This window comes from Lucilia cuprina, chromosome 3, assembly GCF_022045245.1.
Source record: "Lucilia cuprina isolate Lc7/37 chromosome 3, ASM2204524v1, whole genome shotgun sequence".
NCBI classification, from domain to species: Eukaryota; Metazoa; Arthropoda; class Insecta; order Diptera; family Calliphoridae; genus Lucilia; species Lucilia cuprina.
The window spans coordinates 46,307,144-46,334,188 of NC_060951.1; the positions used below are offsets into that span (position 1 = coordinate 46,307,144).

General features: G+C 29.4%; 1 protein-coding gene across 3 annotated transcripts in view; it reads right to left on the bottom strand.

Annotated features, from left to right (window-relative positions):
- The window catches only part of LOC111679282 (protein sprint), a 290,124-nt gene that overhangs the window by 147,652 nt on the left and 115,427 nt on the right, over positions 1-27,045 (bottom strand). The window contains exons 1-2 of one of the 3 annotated variants that reach the window (XM_046946857.1): positions 20,526-20,794; positions 16,964-17,145 (exon numbers count right to left, since the gene is read on the bottom strand). The exons of the other annotated variants lie outside the window; for them this stretch is intronic. Of the exons in view, the coding sequence (XP_046802813.1) occupies positions 16,964-17,037 (74 nt within the window). The 5' untranslated portion in view covers positions 17,038-17,145; positions 20,526-20,794. Of the gene's footprint in view, positions 1-16,963; positions 17,146-20,525; positions 20,795-27,045 lie in introns of those variants that run through there. 3 annotated transcript variants of the gene reach the window in all.

Below are 27,045 nucleotides of genomic sequence, written 5' to 3' on the forward strand. Positions count from 1 at the left end.
ATATTGAACCTAGAAACATGTTATTAAGTTCGTATATCTCGGATTAAGTGAGAACCAGTAAAAGGGGACTTCTTGGTACTTTTTCGTTCTTCAAAAGGTACTTTTTACTGAGGATTAACTGAGGACCCATAGATGGGGACTTTTTGGTACTTTTTCGTTCTTCAAAAGGTACAAAAGGCTTTAAACACATCATGGTGAAGGGTATATAAGATTCGGCACAGCCGAATATAGAACTCTTACTTGTTTTATTTTAAAATTCTCTTTTTGGGTTACAAAAAAAGAACAAATTGTAATAAATTATAAAAAAGCGACAAAAAGTAATCAACATGTTGCCAAAAACTAACTCAATGTACTACTAGACAATCTAAAGTTTTACACCACAAAAAATAAAAATTCACACAAAAAGTTGGACTTTTCTTTTAATAATCATAATTAAACTATAAAATAACTGGAAGCCATTTGTACTACAAAAAACACCTTAGTCTAATTGTTTTAATTAAAAGTAATAAGTTTTTTGTAGGGAACATAATACAAAAAATAAAACAATTGTTTTTCATGACCCAACCCTCACCAATTGAAAGAGTTTAAAGTAATTCTTCCTTTTCATGCCATTTTGTTGTTACTGGATATTTAGTTTAAAAACTTTGAAACACATATTTTGTTTATAACTCCAGCAGCAACAATAAACAATTTGAATTCATACATTTTATTACTGGAAATTATCGTTGTTGGCTGTTTGTTGTTTTGTTGGTTTTCATTTAAATTCATTATTTTTGTGAACATTTTATGTTAGAACAATAGACGGAAAGACAGACAGCCAAACAAGTCTGTCAGAAATTTTTGCTAATAAAATTTATTTTCATGGTTTTAATATTTTTTATTGTTCTTCTTTTTGTTGTTGTCTACTATAGGATGTATGTATTTGTATTTGTTAGTTCAAAAAGTAGAGTCATAATTACTTGGGATGGTTTGCAATTATAATTTTTCGTTCTTTTTTAGTTCTTTAACTCTTAAGTATTATTTTTTGGTGTATGTACTTCTTTTTTATTATTTTGGCTTCAGATTCGTCTACATTTCATTTTTGTTTGTGTTCAGTTTCGACAGTTAATAATTATTTTTTATTATGTATTTTATTTAGCAAAAGAGATGCTACGGATGTTGATAATAAGTTTAAGTTTTTAAACTTTGACGTTGAGTAAAAGTATAATAATTATTAATTTCTATTTTTGTTTGAAACTCATTATGGAGTAACAGTTACAAAGGTTTTCATTCGAATTGTTCAAAAGATCATTAATATTTATAGAGGATTTAAAAAGTAAGCTAATAAAACTAATAGAGGCACACTTTTACGTTTCTAGTTCTGTTCTAGTTCTGTTCTAGTTCTGTTCTAGTTCTGTTCTAGTTCTGTTCTAGTTCTGTTCTAGTTCTGTTCTAGTTCTGTTCTAGTTCTGTTCTAGTACTTGTACAAAGTTTGGGGACTCTCTACGTGGCACCTCGCTCATTCAAAATTTAAACATAAAAAGTAGGAATTTATTGTAAAAATTCAAGAAAATCGGTTTAGCCGTTTATTTATTTGTCTATAACAACATACAAACACACATTCATTTATTTTTAAATATATGAATAGAAGATATATAGCTATACCACATGTGTTTTACTACCCTAAAAGCAATATAAATAAAATACTCACTTCAAGATTTTGAAAGTTTTAACTACAATAGTTTTTCAGATTAAGAATATATTACATATGAGAGATTGCAAGTAGCCAATTTCTATCTATCTATGAAAAATTTTAATTATCTAAAAGTTTTCAAGATATACGAAATTTTGTATTTAATTCATATATGTTTTGCCAAGCCCTCCATTGCAAATTAATTTCATAGATAGAAATTGGCGAACTTGCAATAATTTGTTCGTTATCTTCTAAATGTTCACATTAATGTCAAAGTTTATCATCTAAAATTTGAAGATTCTGCTCTAATAGTTTCTTAAATATACGAATATTTCTATTTAATTCATGTGGGGGCTTTAAGCTCGCCAGATAAAAGTCCGTCCTTTTTCCTCCAAAATGTTCAGATGAATATTAAAGTAATTTGTGCAAAATTTTAAGAATCTAGTTCTATTAGTTTCCCAGTTAAACGAAATTTTGTATTTAATTCATATAGGAGGTGTCAAGTCCCCCATAGAAGTCCGCCCATTATACTCTAAATGTTTAAATTTAAAGTAAAATTTAAAGATTTTTGCTCTAATAGTTTCTCAGATATGCGATTTTTTCTATTTTATTCATATGGGGGCTCCAAGCCCCCAGTCCGCTCTATTTCCTTAAAATATTAAAGTTCTTTGTGAAAATTTTAAGAATTTAGTTGTATTAGTTTCCCAGATAAACGAATTTTTGTATTTAATTAATATGGGAGGTGCCGCTCCTCTCATGGGCAGTCCACCAATTTATTACCCAAAATGTTTACATAGATGTTAAAGTTATTTGTGCAAAATTTTAAGATTCTAAATGTAATAGTTTCTAAGATAAACGAATTTTTGTATTTAATTTATATGGGAGGTGGCACGCCCCCTAACGCTAGTCCTCCCACTTTTTATCCCAAATAATTATATTGACACTAAAGTGGCTCCGATAAAATTTGAGGACTCTAACTGTTATATTATCCGAAAATAAACGAATTTTTGTATTTAATTAATATGGAAGGCGCCTCTCCCCTCATGGTAATTTATTACGCAAAATGTTTACATGGATGTTAAAGTTATTCTGATTCTAACTGTAATAGTTTCCAAGATATACGAATTTTTGTATTTAATTAATATGGGAGGTGTCGCTCCCCTCATGAATAGTCCACCAATTTATTACCCAAAATGTTAACATTGATGTTAAAGTTATTCGTGCAAAAATTTAAGATTCTAACTGTAACAGTTTCCGAGATAAACGAATTTTTGTATTTAATAAATATGGGAGGTGCTGCTCCCCTCATGGCCAATTTATTAACCCTCTCTGGTCCGTCCACTTTTTATCCCATATAATCATATTGACACTAAAGTGCCTCTGACAAAATTTGAGGAATTTAACTGTTATTTTATCTCAAATATACGAATTTTATATTTTTTTAATGTGGGCGTGTAAAAAGTAGCCTATTACCTATTCAAGACATAAAGGAATACGATGTGAAAATTTCAAGAAAATCGGTTCAGCCATTTAGTATTTTATAACGTTCAAACATAAACATACAAACAAACACATTCATTTTTTTATATATAGATTGCTTAAATATGTACTTTGGAATTAAGGTAATATATAACATAAAAGTTTCTTTATGAAAATAAAAATTTTAAAAATATGCACATTTTGTAATGAAATTTTTTGAATTAAACCAATTTTAATTAATTAACTAAGTTGATAAATTATATATTTATATTAATATTATTTGAGTCAAATTAGTTGTTTTCTATAATACTACAATTTCACTTTCTAATAACTTTAAAAGAAGAACATAAAAATTACTTCCCGAAAATGACTTCAGATGTAGTGAATTTTGAATGAAATAAAAATTACATTCCTCCTATGACAAGCAAGTGTTAAAGTTTGTAAATTCTACTCCTTTTTCGGTTCTTTGAAATGTAATATATTTAATCCATGTGGTGGCTTTAAGCTCCCCAGGTGAATGTCCGCCCTTTTTTCTCCGAATTGTTCAGATAAATATTGAACTAATTTATGGAAAATTTGATGAATCTAGTTCTACATTTTCCTAGATAAACAATATTTTATACTTTATTAATCGTATAATCTAAATGTTCAGATAAATGACAAAATTCTTCAAGTAAAATTTAAAGATTCTAGCTCTAATAGATTCTCAGATATACGAATTTTTCTATTTTATTTATATTTGGGGCTCCTGGACCCCCAGATAAAAGTCGGTTCTTTTTTCTTAAAAATGTGCAAAATTTTAAGAATTTAGTTGCAGTAGTTTCCCAGATAAACGAACTTACTGCTGCGTAGCGACTTTAATAGCTATGCTCGATAATGTGCGTTAAAGTAAACTTCTAAAGGGTGTCTTATATGGGGCTTGAGACAATTATACACAGAAACAAATAAAAATGAATTTTAATTATGAAATTGCTCATATTAATTAAAAAAAGTTTTGATTTTTCTCTAATCATCAAAATGATACTATTGATTAACTTAAAATAAACAAGTAAGAGTGTTATATTCGGCCATGCCGAATCTTATATACCCACCATCAAATCATTCATGTTTATGTAGAATTTTACTGATGTACTCACATTTTTGGGTCAGTAATAAGTCCAAAATTCATTTTCAGAAGGGGACCTTGGTAAGGTCAATTATAAATCCATTTTCATTAAATTTATGAAAATGATTTTATTTCCTATAAAACTTTTTTATCTCGAATTTTATTGCTTTATATATATGTTATGAGCAGATATGAGCATAAATTTAAGTTCTCATTAAACATGTTTGTGTTGAATTTCACCGCTATTAATACATCTCCTAGCGATAAAGTTATTTTCTGAAGGGGCATTATAATAGGGATAGGAGAAAACGTGAACCGATATTCTTACTTTCAATAAGGATCGAACCTTATAAAATTTGATAGGGAGATTTTGGCTCGCACGAAACTTGTGTATGTAGAATTTTGTAGTAATGAGCGTTGAATTCGTTGTCTAAAGGGCACCTTATTAGGGGGTTAGATAATAATGGACTCATCCTCATAAAATTTAAGAAAATGATTTTAGTTCCCATAAAATTTTTATATGTCGAATATTATTGTTATATATATGCTTCTTAAGGTAGATATGAGCATTAAAGTCGTTTTCTGAAAGGGCGATGAAGTCATTTTCTGAAGGGGACTTTATATGGGGGTAGGGTCAATTATGGACCGATCCTTATAAAATTCTACGAAGAGATTTATGTCACCATAAAACATGTTTGTGCCGAATTACACCGCTATTGATGCTTCTGTTAGTCAGTTGTGAACGATAAAGTCATTTTCTGAAGGGGGCCTTATATGGGGGCTAGGCGAAATCGTGGACCGATATTGCCCATTTTCAATACCAAACAAACTGGATCAACTTTAAGTATCTGTGCAAAATTTCAGCTCGCTAGCTACTTCCGTTTGGACTCTATCAACAGACAGACAGACGGACGGACATGGCTAGATCGTCTTAGAATCTAATAAGGACCCAGAATATATATACTTTTATGGGTCTTAGACGAATATTTTAATGTGTTACAAACGGAATGACAAAAACATTATACCCCCCATCTTTTTTGATGGTGGGTATAAAAATATGATTTGCATTTTCTATTAAAATAAAATAATTTTCCCTTTTGTTTTGCAAAATATATTTTTTAATGAATAGAAAAAAAGTATTTAAAACGTTTTCAATTATATGAAAGTAGATTGTGAGTTATTGCACAATAATTTTTATGCGAATAATGTAAGTTTGAAATTTAACACTAACACAAATTTTTTCCCAATTTTTTCACTTATTTTGACGGTTATTTTTATTTAAAAATGGAGCTTTTATTTCATAATGCAAACTAGGGCTACATTTTCTTTGTGTGTTTAGGGTGATTTTTTCTTTCTTATATGTTTTTGAAAAGTGTTTTTAACATATTTATTAAGAAATGTTCTATAAAATCTTTTATATAAATTATATAAATTAAAAAAATATAAATTATATAAATTAAAAAAAATATAAGTAAATTATATAAATTAAAAAAATTTAAATTGTATAAATTAAAAAAAATATAAAATGCTTATAATATGATCAAAAAACTCAAACATGATATTAAAATTATATCATAACATGTTTAATTAGGCTCTTATTGTAAAAATGTGCAAAAAATATAATCGGTGCCAAATTTATTTAACTGTTTAAACGTGTAAATAACTTGTCCTTTAGACCACACTACGCATAATAAAAATATGCATTTGCATAATTTGTTTTCCCCGATTAGAATTTTTAATTTTATTAACATTTATTCTTAGAATATTTTAAATATAATTAAATTTTCTTTTGTATAACAGATAAAATAATAATATATATGAAAATTTGTTTAAAAAAAATCTTTTTTTTAAAAATCGTCAAGTTTAGAGATAAAAACAGTAAAAATCGTCAAAATAACGATAAATCGTCAAATTGGCAACAGTGTACACAACCCGATCGTAAAGAAATCTCATATAGCAAGAACGTAAAATTTAAAAAAAATTTTTTTTAAAAATCGTCAAGTTAAGAGATAACAAGTAAGAGTTCTATATTCGGCTGTGCCGAATCTTATATACCCTTCACCATGATGTGTTTAAAGCCTTTTGGTACCTTTTGAAGAACGAAAAAGTACCAAAAAGTCCCCATCTATAGGACCTCAGTTAATCCGGGCCATACAAACTTAATTACATGTTCCTAGGTTCAATATTGTAGAAGTTATAAAAAGTACCTTTTGAAGAACGAAAAAGTATCAAGAAGTCCCCTTTTACTGGTTCTCACTTAATCCGGGATATACGAACTTAATAACATGTTTCTAGGTTCAATATTATAGAAATTTCAAAAAGTACCTTTTGAAGAATGAAAAAGTACCAAAAAGTACCCTTTCATAGGTCCTCACTTAATCCTGGCCATACATACTTAATTACATGTTTCTAGGTTTAATATCGTAGAAATTGCAAAAAGTACCTTTTGAAAAACGAAAAAGTACCAATAAGTCCCCTTTTATGGGTCCTTACTTAATCCGGGCCATACATACATAATTACATGTTTCTAGGTTTAATATCGTAGAAATTGCAAAAAGTACCTTTTGAAAAACGAAAAAGTACCAAAAAGTCCCCTTGTATGGGTCCTCACTTAATCCGGGCCATACATACTTAATTACATGTTTCTAGGTTCAATATTGTAGAAATTGCAAAAAGTACCTTTTGAAGAACGAAAAAGTACCACAAAGTCCCCTTTTGTGGGTCCTCACTTAATCCGGGCCATACATACTTAATTACATGTTTCTAGGTTCAATATTGTAGAAATTGCAAAAAGTACCTTTTGAACAACGAAAAAGTCCCCTTTTATGGGTCCTCACTTAATCCGGGCCATACATACTTAATTACATGTTTCTAGGTTCAATATTGTAGAAATTGCAAAAAGTACCTTTTGAAAAACGAAAAAGTACCAAAAACTCCCCTTGTTTGGGTCCTCACTTAATCCGGGCCATGCATACTTAATTTCATGTTTCTAGGTTCAATATTATAGAAATTTCAAAAAATACCTTTTGAAGAACGAAAAAGTACCAGAAAGTCCCCTTTTATAGGTTCTCACTTAATCCAGGCTCTACATACTTAATTTCATATTTCTAGCCAATAACAAAACATTAGTGCTGCTCTTGCTCTGCTGCTCTTGCTCTGCTTTTATAAACAAATTACAATAACAATATTTACCGTATTGTTATGTATTTTGTTTTTGTTTTTTGCAGTTTCTGTCTGAGCATGAATAAAAAATCTAAATTTTATATGAAATTTTCAGAGGTTGTCTCGGTTTTTTTGCTCATATCTCCGTTATTTATGGACCGATTTTGCTGATTTTAAATAGCGTTCTTGCCGGTCGTATGTCTGATAGAATTATGGAAGATTCGGATCTCGCAGATATCTGGGGTCTTCTAAAAACTGATTTCAACAAACATACAGACAGACAGACGGACAGACAGACAGACAGACAGACATGGCTTAATCATCTCCGCTCGGAAAATTATATTATAGAAATTACAAACGGAATGACAAACTCATATATACCCTTCTCACGAAGGTGAAGGGTATAAAAAAACAAAGTAGTTCCAAGAAATTTTATGTTTCATCGTCATCATTAAATAAGTCATGCATTGCAAAGAAAAAAAGTAAAATATAAAAAAACAGATTTGTTTAATATTACAGTTTGTATATACGACACACAATTTTTTGTTATAAAAATAAAATGGACATTTTTTGCGTTATGAGACAGAGTGTTTGAAATTAATTTAAATGTGAGTGGATATTTTTTAAATTATTATAAAACTAGAACAGGACTAGAAAAGAACTAGAACACAACTAGAACTGAACTAGAACAGGACTAGAAAAGAACTAGAACACAACTAGAACTGAACTAGAACTGAACTAGAACTGAACTAGAACTGAACTAGAAATGAACTAGAACTGAACTAGAACTGAACTAGAACTGAACTAGAACTGAACTAGAACTGAACTAGAACTGAACTAGAACTGAACTAGAACTGAACTAGAACTGAACTAGAAATGAAATATAACTGAACTAGAACTGAAATCAAAAAATTCCTATAATTGACTTCGATAAGTGATTTCATTTTGTTATGATTTACAATTTCGAAATTTATCGGACTTGTTTGGAGAATATATCGACACTATCGTGCTTTTAATATACAATTGGACGGAAAGACAGACGTAATAGTTTTACCCACTACTGACGTCGATTATTAATATACTTTTGTCGATAACATAGATCGCCAGACTTTTTCATAGTTTTTCTTTATAAATTTAATGACACTTTTCAAAAACATTCTTTACCCCAGCAATCAGTAGCAGGAAGTGTAGCATTAAATAGCATTTTTGCTGTTGCTGATGCGACTAATGTTGTATGTTGCAAACAACATGTTATATGTATACGTTGTAGTTGTTGCACATTTTTCTTTTTTTTTTGCTGCACTTGTATTAACGGTCATACCGTAAATGCACACACACACATTCATGTTCATTTTAAGTGCAGTTTTGGCAAAATGTTGATGACACTTGTGTGACATAATTTTTTGTTTTGTTTCATATTATTGATGACAAAAAAGTAATTTGAGTTAAATTCGTTTTTCTATTTATTTCTTTATACTTGGGCAAGCAACATCCATTAAATTCACATTTTTAAATGTGACATATTGGGAGGGAAATTTTTACAAATTGAGATGGATTATAGAAATTATGCGGAAATTGAAAAATTTTAGAAGTAGTCTTATATTTAGAAATAGATTGTAAATGAAATGTGACAGTTTAAAAAAAATGGAAATTGAAAAAGCAATTAGGAAAATATCAGCAAATGTTGTGCATAAGTGATTTTCAAAAATATAATGAATTTAAATTATTTGCCATTTGCAAATTGTTGCTTTTATGAATGTTTTTTTTCATGACCTAAAAAATTTCAAAATGTTATGATAAGAATATTTTTAATCTAATATCAATTTTTTAACTTAATTTGTGACACGATCACTTTAATTCTTTGTTATTGTTGAAAAACTTTATTAATTATTTAATTTTATTTTTTTTCTTATAAATGCATAATTTGCATATAATTGCGAAAAGAAAGAAATATGTTTTTAGAACACGAAAACTTTCTATAGAAAATTACCATATAATTTGGTTTTTCTTTTTATTAAATTCAAATAATGAAGCAACCACATGCAGCTAGAAAAATACTACAAACAAACAGAACCTACAAAAGCAAAATCAAAATGTAAAGATCTACTTGCAACAGCTTTAATAAATATGATCATCATTATGATCACCATCAACCAAGCCCAAGAAAAAAAACTTCACAATTTAACAAAAAAAAAAAAAAAACATATCACAACAATATGAAAACATTTGTTGCAGCACATTGCCACACTTCACTGCCACTATCCGCATACATTCATCCATCACAAACAAATACACAAAAGGAAAGTTTGCTGGTTGTTGCATGTGAATAGAAATTATGTACTTGAAATGAAAATTTAAAAAAAAATTAAGCTGAAATAAAAAGTGCCGTAGATTTGCATTTTGTGTCGCCTATAATAAGTTTGTTGAATAGAACAATCTCACCATTATGATCATCATTAGCTAGAAAAGAATACAATGTGATTCTAAAGGCTGCTTGGAAACTTCGTTTTCAAATAGCTTTTGTTGCATTTAAATGCTTCGATGCGTTTCATAATGAGAAGATGTGTCGAATTGTAATGTTTCTAATATGTTTCTTGTTGACAGCTTTTTCACTTCAGCTGAATGACAATAGAATCTATTGTAAGGGAAAAAGGGGGAAGGTATGCCTTGGGCTAGATGTTTAGTTTTTGAAAACATTTTGTTTCAGAAATTGTAAGTAATTTTCTTCATCACCACCTTTAGGACAGTTTATATCTTACGGGGCAATCAGCACTAAATATATACTGGACTTTCGGAAAGTTTAGTTTTTGTTAATCACAAATCAATTTTTTTTTTCAATCTGTAGGCCCAGAATATGTATATGTCCTGTGTTTTGAAGGACTATGTATTTTCGCCTGACTGTGAGTTAACGGTTGGGACCTTAAAAATTTCATACAAATGATTTCTATGGATTTTGTTTTGAAAAGGGGCAATATCACATCGTGATTTCTCCTATTCAACATACAAATAAGTAAGACCTTAAAATCGTAATCGTATATTGGTATTATATATTTAGAACCCAGATAACTCTACGATGTTGAATATTCATCTTAGACCTGGTTCACACTGGGAAACTTTTTTTTGGAAAACTTTTGATTTTTGTGTGTGAGAGAAAGAGGAAGAAATACTAACCATCTCTTTCTCACACGCACAAAATCAAAAGTTTCGCAATAAAAGTTTCCCAGTGTGAACCAGGTCTTACATACTTATGTTCAGACTGATTCATCATGCTTTTGAGTAAGGAACTTTTACCTTAATTCAGAAATATTTTAACAGTTTGTTGACAAAAAATGGATTTTATAAATGAGGGGTTATATGGGAGCGGGGGTAGGGTTCTATAAATCGACTTTCGAATAATCGAACAATCGACTATTTTGTTCCAAAAAAGTCGATAACTCGATTATCGTAGAAACAAGTCAAAAATAGTCGAAAATTTTAAAAAAGTGGAAAAAAAGTCAAAAACTCTAAAACAGTCGGAAAAACTCGAAAAAAGTAAAAAAATAGTCGGAAAAAAGTCGAAAATAGTCAAAAAGTCGAAAAGTCGCAACATCGAACAAAATCGAAAATTCGGAAAAAGTCGACTATTTTTTATAGTCGAACAGTCTAAAAGTCGACTTTTAATTAAATGAAAAAAGTCGAAAAATCGACTTTTCATAAAATGCAAAAAGTCGAAAAGTCGACTTTTAACTTAATGAAAAAGGTCGGAAAATCGACTTTTCGTTTTAACTATAGAACCCTAGGCGGGGGGTTAATATACAGGATCATATCAACCCCCTGCTCCATATAACCTCTCATTTATAGAATCCCTTTTTTGTAGAGGGATTTACGACAACATAAGTTATTTTTGCAAAATGTCATCATAATTAAATCATTTTCCGAAGAAAACTTTGTAAGGGGGATATGGTCAAATGGGGCCATAACATTACGAAAACCGACAGTATCATTAAGACTTGTATAAAACTTAGTTTTGTATCATTAAGACTTGTATAAAACTTAGTTTTGTCGACTTTTGAAATGATACAAGAACATTTGGCGGTTATATAAATAATGAACCGATTTTAAGTTTCAATATACTTCGTCCTTGGGTCAAAAGAAGAGTATGTGCGAAATTTAATCAGATTATCTTAATATTTGCGACCTGTAAAATACGTACAAGGTTTATATGGACATACAGACGGACAGACGGTCATTACTAAGAAAATTACTTTGAGCAGATTAATATACTTTAAGGTGAGGGTAGGACAAATATTTTTGGGTGTTACAAACGCATAATACCCTCTCCACTATTGTGTAGAGTGCGCACAAAGTTTACATGAACATTTAGATGGACGGACAGACGAGCTAAGTAAGAAAATGATTCTGAGCAGAGGGTAGGACTAATATTTTTGGGTGTTTCAAACTCTTACTACCCTCCCCACTATAGTGGGGATCATCATGTTCAGCTTTTACTCAGCATTACTTTCAATTTTAATAGATGACAGTAGTTTTGTTATCGTAGTAGTTCACTGCTGGCGAACATTCAAGCGGAGCCGAAGGGACCCCCTTCACTGTGATCTCTTGAATAAAATAGCCAGTACAAAAAATTAAAAAAAAAAAATAAAAAAATACCAGTTTTAAAACGAAAAAGTATCAGAAGTCCCCTTTTATAGATTTTCGATCAATCAACAACCAACCTGCATAATCAACAACCAATGTGCATAAAAACCAAAGTGTGTACCATTCATAGAACAACAAAGTTGAAAAAATCGAATACTCCAGATTTGTACCAAAAAGTCCTTATAGTCGAAAATTCAAAAAGTACTTTTTGTAGAACGAAAAAGTACTAAAAAGCTCCCTTTTATGAGTCCTTACTTAATTTGGGCTCGACATACTTAATGTTTTATGGTTAATTATTATGGAAATTTCAATTTAAAGTACCATCTGTAGAGCCAAAAAGTATAAAAAAGTCGCCTTTTATAGGTTCTCATCTAATCAGGGCAATACATGCAAAATTTCATGTTTCTAGGTTAAATATAATAGAAAATTCAAAAAGTAACTTATGTGGGACAAAAAAATACCAAAAAGTCCCATTTTATGTGTTCTATTATCTATATACCTAATTTCATGTTCCATACATACGCATAGACGAACATTCATCCGTAAATCGACTTCGTATGATGATGATATAATTCTCATTTAGTTAAGAATAGTTTTGTTTAAAAAGACTGATATTCTTTTGAATTATATAGTCCAAACTTTGAAAAACTTTGCACAAACCAAAGATGTCAGTAACAGATACGTTGTGAAAACCGTGCTATCACAAAAACGCTTAACAAACACCAGATCCATAGTTGAATCCAGAATTTTGTAATACGTTATAGAAAATCCGTACTTAACTTACTACTGACAACACGCTCTGAATACAAGCTCTTGAGTGATTCAAGTACTAATTGTTGAAATATTTTTATTGTAGATTTTTAAAAGCAACTAAAACTTTCAAAATTATTAACTTTTCAAGTTAAATCAACTTTAATTCAATAATTAACTTTAAACTTCTGTTAAACTAAGTGTGTAAAATAAAATCATATAATTAAATATATACTTAATTTGTTTTAACTATTTTGTTCATAATTATACAATTACTTACATTAAGTTTTAAAACATATAATTTAATATTTGTTAACAATCAAATGTTAAACATAATAAACCTAGTTTACATGAAAATTACTTGTTTGCAAAATATGTTTTTTTTATGAAATGAAAATGTATGAAAAATTCTCATAATCATACAATCATTTGTATATAATTATAAATTTTTATTTTATTTTTATAACTAATAATAATTTAGTATTGTTGAGAAGAAGAAAAAAACACACACATTATTATAATGATTAAATGAAAGACTCTGTCAGGTACTTACTAAGACGAGTTGTAGTATGTATGTACTTTTCCACATGTGACTCTATGGCGGGAGTTTTGTAGGTGTTGCACAATTCAATTATTATGCAATATAGACAATATATAAAATTTTATTTGTAGTTAATTTTTTTTAACATATAATTACTTTACGTGTCTTAACAATAAAATATGTAAATATTTTTTCATAGAAGATGTGGTGTAAAATGGTGAAAAGTATAGGAGGCATTGTACCCTACACTATTTTACATGTCTACATCATTATCAAAAAGAAAATAGAAAAGAAAATTTTTTATTTAAATTTTCTTATAGTTTATCTTTCATTACACGTCATTTAATAGACAGTTTTATAAATTTGTAGCTGTTAAGTGCCAGTCTGTTAGAGCCTTATATGATTTATGCAATAGTATTTTGTTAAAATTAAAAATTTCATTATAACAAAGTGTATAAATTAAAAGAAATGCATTATTAGGGGTAATCATTTGAATTATAGATCATCTATAGACTGAAGTATATATCAGCATATATATATTTTATACTTAAGATTAGTCTACAGATTGAATTATAAATATGTCTCTGTACATTGGACTACTGAACAATCTGTAGTCTACACTGTACATCAGTCAAAAGTCTGGTCTATAGATCAGTCTAATCCGGATTATAGATCAGTCTATAGTACTGAATCCATATCATTCTTTAGTCTGTAATATAGTTCAGAATTGACTACAGATTTGACAAATGATAAATATATATATTAAACTGAAAATTAGTCTACAGATTGAATTATAGATAAGTATGTAGATTAGAGTATAGATAGATAGATAGATAGATAGATAGATAGATAGATAGATAGATAGATAGATAGATAGATAGATAGATAGATAGATAGATAGATAGATAGATAGATAGATAGATAGATAGATAGATAGATAGATAGATAGATAGATAGATAAATAAATAGATAGACAAATATATAGATAGATAGTTTATAGATTGGATTACGGAATAGATCTCTCTAAAGTCTAGACTATAGATCAGTCCAAAGTCTGAACTTATGATCAGTTTAAAATCTGGACCAGTCTAGATCAGTCTGTAGTCCGAAATATAGATCAAAAGTATATATCTCTCACTAGCATGGACTATTGATTAGTATGTAGTATGGACAAGAGATCAGTGTATAGTTGACTTGACTATTGATTGCATTAAAGATTAGTTTACAGATTGGACCACAGATCAGCCTATAGATTGGAATATAGATCAGTCAATATTTCGGACTATAGACCAGTCTTCAGTCTAGATTATTGGGCAGTCTATAGTCTAGACTATAGAGCATTTTATAGTCTTGGTTTGTAGATTAATCTTTAGTATGGACTTGTGGGTCTTTATATAGTCAGGATTATAGATCAGTTTATAGTCAGTACTATAGATAATTCCATAGTCAGAACTTTAGAATTGTTTACAATCAGAACTATAGATCAATTTATAGTCAGGACTATAGATCAACCTATATTCAGGACTCTAGAACTATTCATAAATTTGACTATAGATCTATTTAAAGTTCTATAGTCAGGACTTAAGAACAGTCTATAATTCGAGCTATATATCAATCTTAGTCAGAACTATAAATCAGTCTTTAGTCAGGAGTATAGACCATTTTATAATTTGAACTATGGATCAATTTAAAATTCAACAGAGAAATTGTATCTTTGGTCAAAACAGAGTCTCTTCGACTCTACTTGACAGTTCGCGTGCGGCAAACTACCAAGTAAACCAATCAATTGTATCCCTAACTGAATACCCCTACTATTTTTTACGCCTTTATTTATTTATTTATCATATGAGTGTATGCATATTGCAACTATGTACTTTTGTAAATATTAAAAGAAAAATTCACATACTCATAATGCATTTAAATGATAAAGGAAAACAGTAGTACATTTACAAGATATACTGTTGCGTTGTGTTATTTTTGTAACAATCTGCAATAGAAATTGTGAAAACAAAACACAATCTCTCTCACTTTACGATTATCATCAAAATAATAAATTACGTGATGTAAAATTTTTTTGCAAGAAGTTGAACGATGAATAATAAATAATAAATTATTAACAACAAGAAACATTTTGTAATTATTTGCAAGAAAAACATATACAAATACTGATTGATTGCTACTGCATGAAAGCCTTAACATTTACTTAAAATGTTAAGAGATTTGGTGAGTTTAAAAGAAATAGTAATTAAATGTTTAAGACAATGTTGTAGAGAAAAAAAATAATAATAATACTTATATGGTGAGGAAACTAAGGAAGGTTACAGGCCTATTTGAATACTCAATTAGGCATTTTTTGAAATTTTTAAAATGCTTTTGCATAAGAGTATAATGTAATTGTTGGCATCAAGGGTTGAATGAAATCGAAAAATTTTCATTAAGCACTCAATAGTGTGAATCATAAATCACTCTGCACTATAGATCAGTCTATAGTCTGGACTATATTCTGGATTATAGATTAAACAACTGTATGGGCTATATATCAGTCTATGATCGAGACTATAGTCTAAACTTTATACTGGATATACTATAGATCAGTAAATAGTCTGGACTATAGGTCAGTTCATAGTCTGTAGATCGGCTTATAATCTATATATTAGTATAGATTACAGATCAGTCTATTGTCTGCACTATAGATTAATCTGTAGTCTGGACTATAGATCAGTCTATAATCTGAATTATAAATCAGTCTAATGTGTGGATTAATATAATCCAATGATGTTAATCAAGAACCGAAAGAAATCAAAAATATACATTAATAACACTGTCTGGACCATTGATCACTCAATAGTCTGCACTATAGATCACTCTAAAGTTTGTAGTCAAAACTGTAGTTTAGACTATCAATGGCAAATCAAGGACAAATCAATCTATAGTCATGATTATTGACAAGAATATATATTAGTCTAACGTCCTCATTAGTCTGGCCCATAGATCACATAAAAGCCTGCATCATAGATCACTCAAAAGTCGATATTTTATCAATCTATACTCTGGACTATAGGTCAGTCTATAGTCTGTATTAAAGATCGGTCAGGACTGTCTATACAATGCAGACCGATCAGTCTATACACATGACTATATACCAGTGTACAGAACTGATTTTAAGTCTCTAGATCAGTTTGTAGACTATAGGTCTGTGTATTTTATGAATCAGTATGTATTTTGCTAACAATTTAATCCATATCTTAATCTATAGTCAAACTGTGAACCGACCTATAGTCCAGACTACAGACTAGAGATCAGTTCATAGTTTGAACTATAGATCTGTCTGTAGACTGGATTATAGATCAGTTTAAAGTCTCTAGACTATTCTATAGTATAGACTGTAGATCAGTCTATAATCTTATTATAGTTGTCTGTAGTTTTGACTTGCCTATAAGACACTCTACAGTTGTGATTATAATCTATAGTCTGATATATCAAACATGTACGACTTGCTCTCTATATGCTGTTCATAGATTTGAAATTGTCTTTATTGTTATTACTTTAATTATTATATTTAATAAGTATAAACTAAAAAGAGTTAAAATAATTTAAAAACACATTTTTCTATACATACCGAAAACTAAATAATTTTTCAAAAAAATTACGTCCCAGACTGGTGGTCGTCGTCATTATTTTATAAAATTCCATAAAAAAAAACTGCAGCAAATTTTCAATTGATATAAACACTTTAAAACTTGTGCTTGATTTGTATATATTTTTTTTATTCGATTTAATCACTCAAATTGATAAACATTTCTTTTAAAGAAAAAACACTAAATATTAATCAAATCAAATAAATTTAAAATTTTTGTGGTATTTAAAACTTAATTATTATGTTGGCGATAAAACTTTGAAAAAAAAACACTGTTTTTAAATTGATTTCAGTACAAAAATATGAATGATTTTTTATAAAAAAAATAACTAAAAGTAAAAAATGGGTTATAGCACACTATATTTCTGAAAACAATTTGGCCCTGGAATTAATAGCTAAAATGCAAAAAATGGCACTTGTTCTTGGTGTCCGCAAAAAAAAACTTAACTGGGAATTGTGGTGACACCAAAAAATAAATTAATAGCACAGTTAAACAATAAACAGAATGTGAATGAAATGCAAACAACATTTTTAATTAATTTTTTTTTATTATTTTTTATTTCTTAAGACACTTTTATGTTTTAATAAAAAAATCTAGGTTGTGGCCAATTTTTTTTTCATGGTTTGAAGCTTTTGAATAAAAAAAAAACTATTGCGTTGATTTTTTGATAAAAAAATTTTGTTAATAAATTTACTATTTTTTTTTTTTTGGTTTCAGTTAATGAAATATTAAACATAAATTTATAGTGGACTATAAATTATATTTTTATTAATTTTTTATGACTTTCTTTGCAAATTTATTTTTTTACTTTTTTAACTTTTCACATTTTTTTTTATTATTTTATTATTTAACACTTTATATTCACAATATTTGTTGTTATTTAATTAATAAATGTAAATTTATTCACACGTTTTAGCACTTGAAACTTGTAGAAATTTATAATTTTTTTTGCAAATTAACATTAATTTATCATATTTTTCTTGCAAATTCTTTGGTGGATTTATATTTTTTTGTTTTATTTTCATATCGCATTTCGTGGTGCAAGAGTACCGTTGCTTAAGAATCAAAACAATTAATTTTATATGTATGTGAGTTTGTGTGTTTGCTTACTTAATGCATTGATCAAAGAGAGTAAATCGTGTAAGAAAGAGTGAGAGAGAGAGAGAGCAAAGTAAATATTTGTATTCCCGAATAAATTTATTATGAATCACACAGGAATGAGTTGTTGTTTTTCTTAGTTATTTCTTTTATTATTTTTTTTTTGCAATAACACATTAATATTGTCATATTTGAATGATTTGGTCAGAGATGGACAAGTTTTTGAATACAACTATAAAAAAAGTATAAAATGGTAATTTCCAAATGAGTTTGAATATGTAATATAAATGCTTTTATCTTCAAGTTATGGTTTCACTTCATTTTAGGGAAGGAATCTTGTATTTCCCTCCAAACGAAGTTTGGCTGTTGTGCGTTCCCTCCTTAAGTTACTATAAAGTTACGATACACGTACTATAAAGTTTTGATCTACTTCCGAGTGTATTTTTAAATATGTCTAACAAATCCTAGATATGGTTTTACTTCATTCTAGGGAGGCTGTTGGGCGTTCCCTCCTAAAGCTAGAACTATAAGTTGGAAATAGACATTAATAATGTTAAAATTACGATACATGTACTATAAAGTTTTGATCTACTTCCGAGTGTATTTTCAAATAAGTATGAAAAAGCTATTGAAAGTCTAACAACTCCTAGCTATAGTTTTACTTCATTCTAGAGAGGCCGTTCTCTTCTAAAGCTAAAACTATCAGTGGAAATAGACGTTAATAATGTTAAAGTTACGATACATGTACTATAAAGTTTTGATCTACTTTCGACTGTATTTTCAAATAAGTATGAAAAAGCTTTTGATAGTCTAACAACTCCCAGCTATGGTTTCACATCATTCTAGGGAGGGAATTTTGTATTTCACGGTACAGGGACTGAAATCCAGTACCGGTTGCAAGCATGTCTTTGTCAAAAGTGTAGAAGTGAACGCTTTTAAACAGAAACGAGGAATCCGACCCGAAATACTCAAATGATATTAACAACACCAGCATATCCTTAAAATAAAGAAGTATCCTTAAATAAAGGAAGTATCTACAACCAAATACAAGGCTTTCTGAGGCATAGAGGATAAAGTTAAAGCTTCAGGAAACCATCGTCAGCCAATCTTGGAAAATTTTGTAAAATATATCAGATTCTCCCTCAATATTTGAATAAAGGACAAGTGAATCTCCCAAAGAACTAAACACTGGAAAGAAAAGGAGCTTCTTTCTCTTCATCTAATATACAGTCAAAGACAAGCCATAAATACTCAAAGCAATTTCAACCAGAATTCTCAAAAAGGAGGATAATGCAGTTAGACAGAGATAAAGTAAAAGAGTAGCCATCAAATGCTAAATTTGCCAAGAGAAAACGACAGCACTATCTCCGTTATGCAGTTTACAATGTCCGTTATCGGACGGGGGATATCCCAGCAAACCAACTCAATAAGATAGAAAATCTGTACAACAAAAAGGTAGTGAACCAATCGCAATCGCTTCTAACTGCCGGTCCACACTAAGAACATTTTTTTGGAAACTTTTGCTTTGCGTGAAAGAGAAAGAATATCATTCATCTCTCTCGCGGTGCAGAGTTTTCCGTACTCGATAACTTGTTTGATTAGACCTGGTTCACACTAGGAAACTTTTTTGGGAAACTTTTGATGTTTAGGGAAACTAGTAGCAATCTCTTTTCAAAATGTACCGACCGTACCGAGTAGTATGGTAACTTGTCTTACAAATTTTGGAATCGCAGAAAAACATACTTTCATCGTTAAAATCTGGTTGATTGTTTAGGCAGAAAATTTTATTGAAGGTTCAAAATGAGAATTGTCTTGGTTTTTCAATCGAATGGTGGTGTGAAGTGAATACAAGTTGGGTCAGACCATAGGCCTTTGCAAAAGCATGTTTAAACGTAGCAGATTTCGGTATAGCAGTATGACAATACCATTCTATTAAAGTTGATAGAGAGTAAGTACAACCCGAGAAATTTCTATTCAACTGTAATTAAACAAGACCAGAGATTTTAAGTTACAAATAATAGGGGAAATCGAATTCTTCTTAATTTTTAAGCATTGACTTTATAAATTTCTAGGTGAATTCATTTCAATGTTCATTCACAAAGATCAACTGTAATGTGAATATTATTCACATTACATGTTTGGTATTCTTTTACACTTTCAATGAAAAGAAATTTCTTTTTAATCAAATTCTTGACAAAAACATTTCCTCTTAAAAGATTTTCTTTTTCTCTTTATTTCCTTATAAAACCACTTTTTAAAACATGCCAACACGTTTAACCAAAACATTTACTATTTCACCATTACGTATCGACACTTGTCCATTTCTCCAAACATCCAACCATTTATAGTGCTAATCAAATGATCTTTATTTTTTTTTCTAACTCATATCAAAAATACAACAAAAACAATTCTTATTAAATAAAATAGCAGGAAAAAAACTACTACCGTGTTTACGTTGTTTTCGCGTTTGTTTGTTAGAAATTTTTTGAATTATTCTTCTTTTTCTATTGCTAATTCTTGTACATCTTTTTAGTTGGTTAATGCTCGCTTGTTGTTTACAATTCTAAAGAATTCAATTGCGATCTTCTTGTTATTATTATTTTAAATTCTTTTATATTTTATATATATTTTTCTCAAGATATTTATAATAACATTTAGAGATACGACAACTACGACAGCGACGCATTCGTTCGGTTTGAAAGTAATTCGGCGACTAAATCTTTAAAATGATCCAGCTGAATTGTATCTACAAGTGAGTATTCAACAAGTACGTAGTGGTTCCATTGGATACCATCATACATACACAGATATTAGTGAATGCTTTCGTGTTAGTGTAAACTTGTGCATTTGCCAGCCATGACTTGATTTGGCGGACGTTTTTCTTAAACATACATACTCGCACAGTTTATTATTATTTTCTTTAGTAAGAGTTTGAACAGTGGTTTGGATTGAAAATGTATTGAAATTTTTTCATATTGCGATCGTTTAAAAATTTTGAATTATTACTTTAACATTAAAGATAATAAAATGTATTAAAGTAGCATAATATTTTTAACCGATCGTAGCAAGATTAGGATTATAGAGAATGGAGAAGTTAAAATGTCGAAATTATATATTTTCACTTATTGGACCAACTATATGAAATTATCAATCTAAAATCTTAACGAATGAAGAAATAAGCTGATTGATTTCATCCAAAGATGGCTGCGCATTCTGTAAGAAATCCAAATACCAATCTAATCCACATTATTCTATCTTGCATATATAACATTTTAAATCAAGATCACTTCCTTACTTCACTTCATAGGACTTTAGTGAAATTTTTCAAGGGACTTAAACAATAACGATCAATAACTTTTTCTATCTGCCCCACTGTACTAAATCGTCTTTAGCAAACTTCGTCATCCTCGTCTTTGTTGTCTCTGTATCGTCGTCGCAATCGTTGGTTTTCTTCGCCCATATTATGGCCGAGAGAGTTTTTCGCTAATATCTGTTGCTTTTGTTGTTGTTTTCGTTTATATCCGTCCATTGTTTAGTTTTTATGTTGTTATTGTTAAATTCATTTGTTTTCATTTATATATATTTTTTTGTTTACTGGTCGGTTTTTATTAATATACATGTATACGATGGGCCATCCAAACAATCCCAACCATTTCTGTGTGCAAGTGTGAGCTTTTGTTTTCCTACGGATGGATTTTCTTTAAAAGTTGCTGGCTGTGTTGTGTTGTTGATAGTTTTCTTGTAAGTGAATCATGTTGCTGTTTTATGACGACTGCGATGATGATCGCGATTATTTGTTTTTATTTTGTCTTTTTTTCTATAGATGTGGTTGTTTTTATAATAAAATGCGTATTTCAGTGCTTGTAATTTTCCTTTTTTTGCGTTTTAGGCTCACATGTTCTTCTGTATTTGCTCATGATGTTGGGAAAGCCGGTTTGCCTGCCTGTTGCTTTGGAACGTGGATGAAATATTTTGCGTATCATTTTATGAATTTGTGATATTTAAACTCTTTAACTCAGACCCAGTGTTTAGTTTTCTCTGGAATGTATAGCACTAACCAACCAACTAACTAACTAACTAACTAACTAACTAACTAACTAACTAACTAACTAACTAACTAACTAACTAACTAACTAACTAACTAACTAACTAACTAACTAATATGCCATTCCTATTCCTTCTTTTATAAGCCAAGCCTTCTCTAGATTGGGGCTATGAGGCGCAACAGTAATATATGCCATTCCTATTACTTTAATTATAGGCCAAGCCTCTTGTAGATTGCGGCTATGAGGTGCAATATAAATGAATCCCTAAATCAGGACTGTAAAAAAATCTGTGAATGGGGTCGTGTTAACAGAGTCAATTTAACGACCGCAAGACTCAATTTCGTTTTTTAACACACGAGGCAGATAATGTTGGTTTATCTATATTTATGGGTGGTTCTGGGCATGGACAGTGCGATGTCCGATGGATTTAACACATTTTCCAACTGTCGAAAACTGCGCCTCGGTTTTATGAAACTTCACTCCATCTGATCTTCTTACTATTAACATCACTTATATCCGACCGAAAATGGAATGCAACTACCATGTATGGGCCGGAGCTTCGAAGTCTATTTTGGAGCTACTCGACCGCGAACAAGAAGGTACTTATCGGTATCCAACTCTATTGATGAACTGTACCAAACTGTCGCAACGCTTGGTGCATTTCTATCGATACTATAATAGGATGTGTTCTCCTGAAATTCGTTTCGATACCGGTATATTGTTTACGTAGCACACGAATGTCATCAAAAACATACGCATTTGTGGTCGATTGGCTAGTGGACAACACAACACATTACAGGGAAAATTCATTCTTCAGCCGCACTGTTTCTATGTAGAACAAACTTCTTGCAGAAGTATTTCCAGTTACTTTTGATGTGAAAAGGTTTAAATCAAATGTCTACAAACATTACATCCTCTATCCTACCTCCCACAACCTATTTATGTAGTTCCAGCACAATGCACTGCATGAGTAGAGGTCCAGGAGAAAAAAATCTACTTCAGTTTAGTTGTATATCAGTTCTAGTTCAAATCTGTTCTTATTATACCTTTAAAAAAGATTTTAAAAGATTTTTATTTAATTCATTAGATCTGACAATTGCTGATAAAAATATCATGGTTTTTGTAGATCCTAAGCTATTGAACTTTCGTTATCTCAAATTTGCTCTAAATTACTCATGATTTTACTCTTACTCTTCAATATAATCATAATTATATAGCCTGCAGTAGCGTGCATTTAATAAATAAAAAGTTATTTTAAAAGCTATTTCTAGCAAATAATTTTCTTTAATTAAATTAATCAACCTAATAAAAGTGTTTAAAATAAAAGCTTTCTTTTTCTACAAAAAAAAAACTATGTACTCTTTTTGTTTACACATAAAGAGTAATTGCAATTATTTTCTAAGATATTTAAGTTTATTTAGCACCAACAAAAGTAATTAAATCTTAACAAGATCTACAACAAAATACTAAATTATACTTAGACAGATAGACAAATAGATAGACATACCAAAAGACGGAAGGAAGAAACTACAAATAAATGAATGGAAAATCGCAAAAACAAAGTAACAAGAGGCAGACCCATTAACCCACAATTCCATAAAATACTAAGAAAGACTTCTTACGTTATTTACTGCTGCTAATACTGGCATATACTTATTTACAAAACATTAACTAAAATAATTTTTATTGCAAAAAAAAACAAGTATGAATGTATAGTCGGTAATGAGCGACAACAGTGAATATGTTAGAAATGTGGATAATTTTTTAAAACATTTTTATAAAATATCTCAAACGTCTTAAAAATGACTTGTAACCGTCTGTATTACGATGGAAATCAGGATAACTAACTTTTGTATAATAATACATCAATCCTAACAATTTTTACAGTGTAAATATGATCATATTCTTATAAATTTTGGTAGACAAATTTACAACTACATTGAAATCATTTGTGCAGAATTTCATCGTGGTGTAGGGTATACGAAAATACTAAAAATATAAAAAACTATAACTATTCGCAATAAAACTGCGCGGTTTTAGCGCATATACATTTTCCTTTACTACTAAAATTAGTGTTCACTGAAGCATTTTCTTTAAACATGCACCATCCATGCACGGTGGCAGTGTTTAAATTTAATATTGTTTTTTTTTTCTTACTTTTTTCCCTAAATTTTTTCTTCTTAATTTTTGCCATTAGTTTTGTCGGCCTACAACAAATTCAACTCCTACAGAAAGTAGTCTTGTCTTCTATAGTCATTTTTGTGTGATTACTTAGTTGTGTACACAAAGACAGATGGACGGACATTCTTACATCTTCCATTAATATATATTTTAGTTGATTCTTGCTTTCTTTTAATTTGACCAAATTTCCGCATTGTTGTGTTTGCCAAAAAAAATTGTTAAAAGCAATGAAATTGTTGCAAAAAATGTTGTATATTGTGGTGGTTCATTAGAAATAGTTTAACATGCTGGAATTTTGATAGTTGAACACTTAAAATAATAAAAATTAGTAGTATAATAAAATATTTTCTTTATTACTTTAGAATAATTTGTTTAATGCAGTAAAAATTTATGAGAAAAGAGATTTTTTATCTTCACTTTCATTTCACATAATGAAAGTTTTGGAAAACCTTGTAGTAAATTATTTGCAGTTGTGTTTATCCAACTTCTGATAAGGATATGGTGTTGTCTAAAGTTATGTCTTTAGTTTAGTCTATAATCTAGTCTATAGCTTAGTCTATAGTCTAGTCTATAATCTTGTCTATAGTCTAGTCTTTAGTCTAGTATTTAACCTACTCTATAATTTAGTCAATAGTATGGTCTTTATTCTAGTCTTTAGTGATCTCTATAGTGTAGTATATAGCCAAGTCTACAGTCTAGTATATAGTCTAATATATAGCCTAGTATAGAGTTTAGTATTTTGACTATTATATAGTCTAGTATGTAGTCTAGTCTATAGTCTAGTATATACTCCAGTCTATATTCTACTATAAAGTAATGTCTAGTATATAGTCTATAGTCATGTCTATAGTCTACTACTACACGATATTGTCTATAGTCTTCTACTTTAAAGTCTGGTATTTAGTCCATTATATGGTCTAGTATGTAGTCTAGTCTATAGTCTAGTATATAGTCTTTTATGTAGTCTAGTCTGTAGTATATTCTATAGTAAAATCTATAGTCTAGTTTATAATCTATTATCTAGACTAGGCTACAGTCTAGTCTATAGTCTACTGTATGGTATAGCCTATAGTCATCTTCATAGTCTAGTCTATATTCTACTATAAAGTCTAGTCTAGTATATAGTCTAGTCTATAGTTTAGTCCAAAGTATAGTCTATAATCCTTTACGTATTCTAGTCCATATTCTACTATAGAGTGTACTTTATAGTCTGGTATATAGTCTATAGTCTACTCTATGTTGTAGTATATAGTCTAGTGTATGTTCTAGTCTATAGTCTAGACTACAGGATAGTCTATAGTTTATTTTGAAGTGTTGTATATAGTCTAGTATATTATAGTCTAGTCTTAGGTCTAGTCAATAGTCTATTCTATAGCCTAGTCTATAGTCTAGTTTTTAGTCTGCTCTACAGTCTTGTCTACAGTATAGTATATAGGCAAGTTTACAGGCTAGTCTGGTAAATAACCTAATATGTATTTGGTCTATAGTCTTGTTTATAGCCTAATCTACACTCTAGCCAATAGTCTAGTCTATAGACTTATAGTCCAGTCCAAAGTGTTGTCTAAAATGTAGCATAAAGTCCAGACTATAGTCTAATCTTATGTAGTTTTATTTTGATCTTTTGCACGTTGACACTGAAAACATAACTTGTTTCCCATGAGAACCCATTTTAAAAATGACTCAAGAAAACAATTTAATTTTTATGCTGTAAAACCCACAGAAACTAAAATTAAAAAAAAAAAAAAAAAAAAAAACACCAACTAAATTTTAAACATCAGCAAGCAAAACTAAACAACCTAAGCTCAGAAAATAACGTCACTGTCCGACGAAAACATGTAGAAAATCTAGACAAAAATCAATGACAACAACAATTATTAAATATATAGTGCAAGTACACAGTAAGACAGACAATCCTACAAATGCGTAGATGTTTAAAACAAAATAAAACATTACAACAAAAACTAAAATTATTTACTATTTTTTAACTAAAATTATACATGAAAAATTCGCATGTTTAAGGAATGAACAAATTTCACAGCAGACCAAACGAAATGCAACGGCCATAAAAAAGAGGTGGATATTTTTATCAACGACAATGAAATCAACGGAAAAGCTAAAAAAAACAACAAGAAAAAATTATAAAGTCAGATAAGCTGCAGAAAACAATGACAATAAAGGAAAAAATGTCACTTTTATAAAAATGTTAAACTTGCAAAAAGGCAAAGGGGGAAATATATCAAAATTTTTTTCCTGGCTACATTTGGTCATGGAAGACTTAACAAAATTACAAGACAATTGTAAATAAAACATGACATAAAAACAATGCTTTGCTAAATTTACATTAGGTCAGGTATTAGGTATACACATAAAAATTTACATATGTATGTTTATAAATTTTAATTTATAAATAAATTTCTTTAAATATTTATTTATGATAAATTTATTTGTATTTTGTGGGCTTAAACTGTAAATAGTATGAAGTGAAGCAAAAGTTAAATGGTTGGTTAACCAGTGGTCAATGTGGTGACTTATGATTAAATGAAACATACTTAGGGAAATTTGCTTAAGAGCAATTAACTGTTTCATAAAAATTGTCCCTAGTCTAGCCTACACTTCATTCTGTAGTATATTCTATAGTCTGGTCTAGTCTATAGTCTAGTCTATAGTCTAGTCTATAGTCTAGTCTATAGTCTAGTCTATAGTCTAGTCTATAGTCTAGTCTATAGTCTAGTCTATAG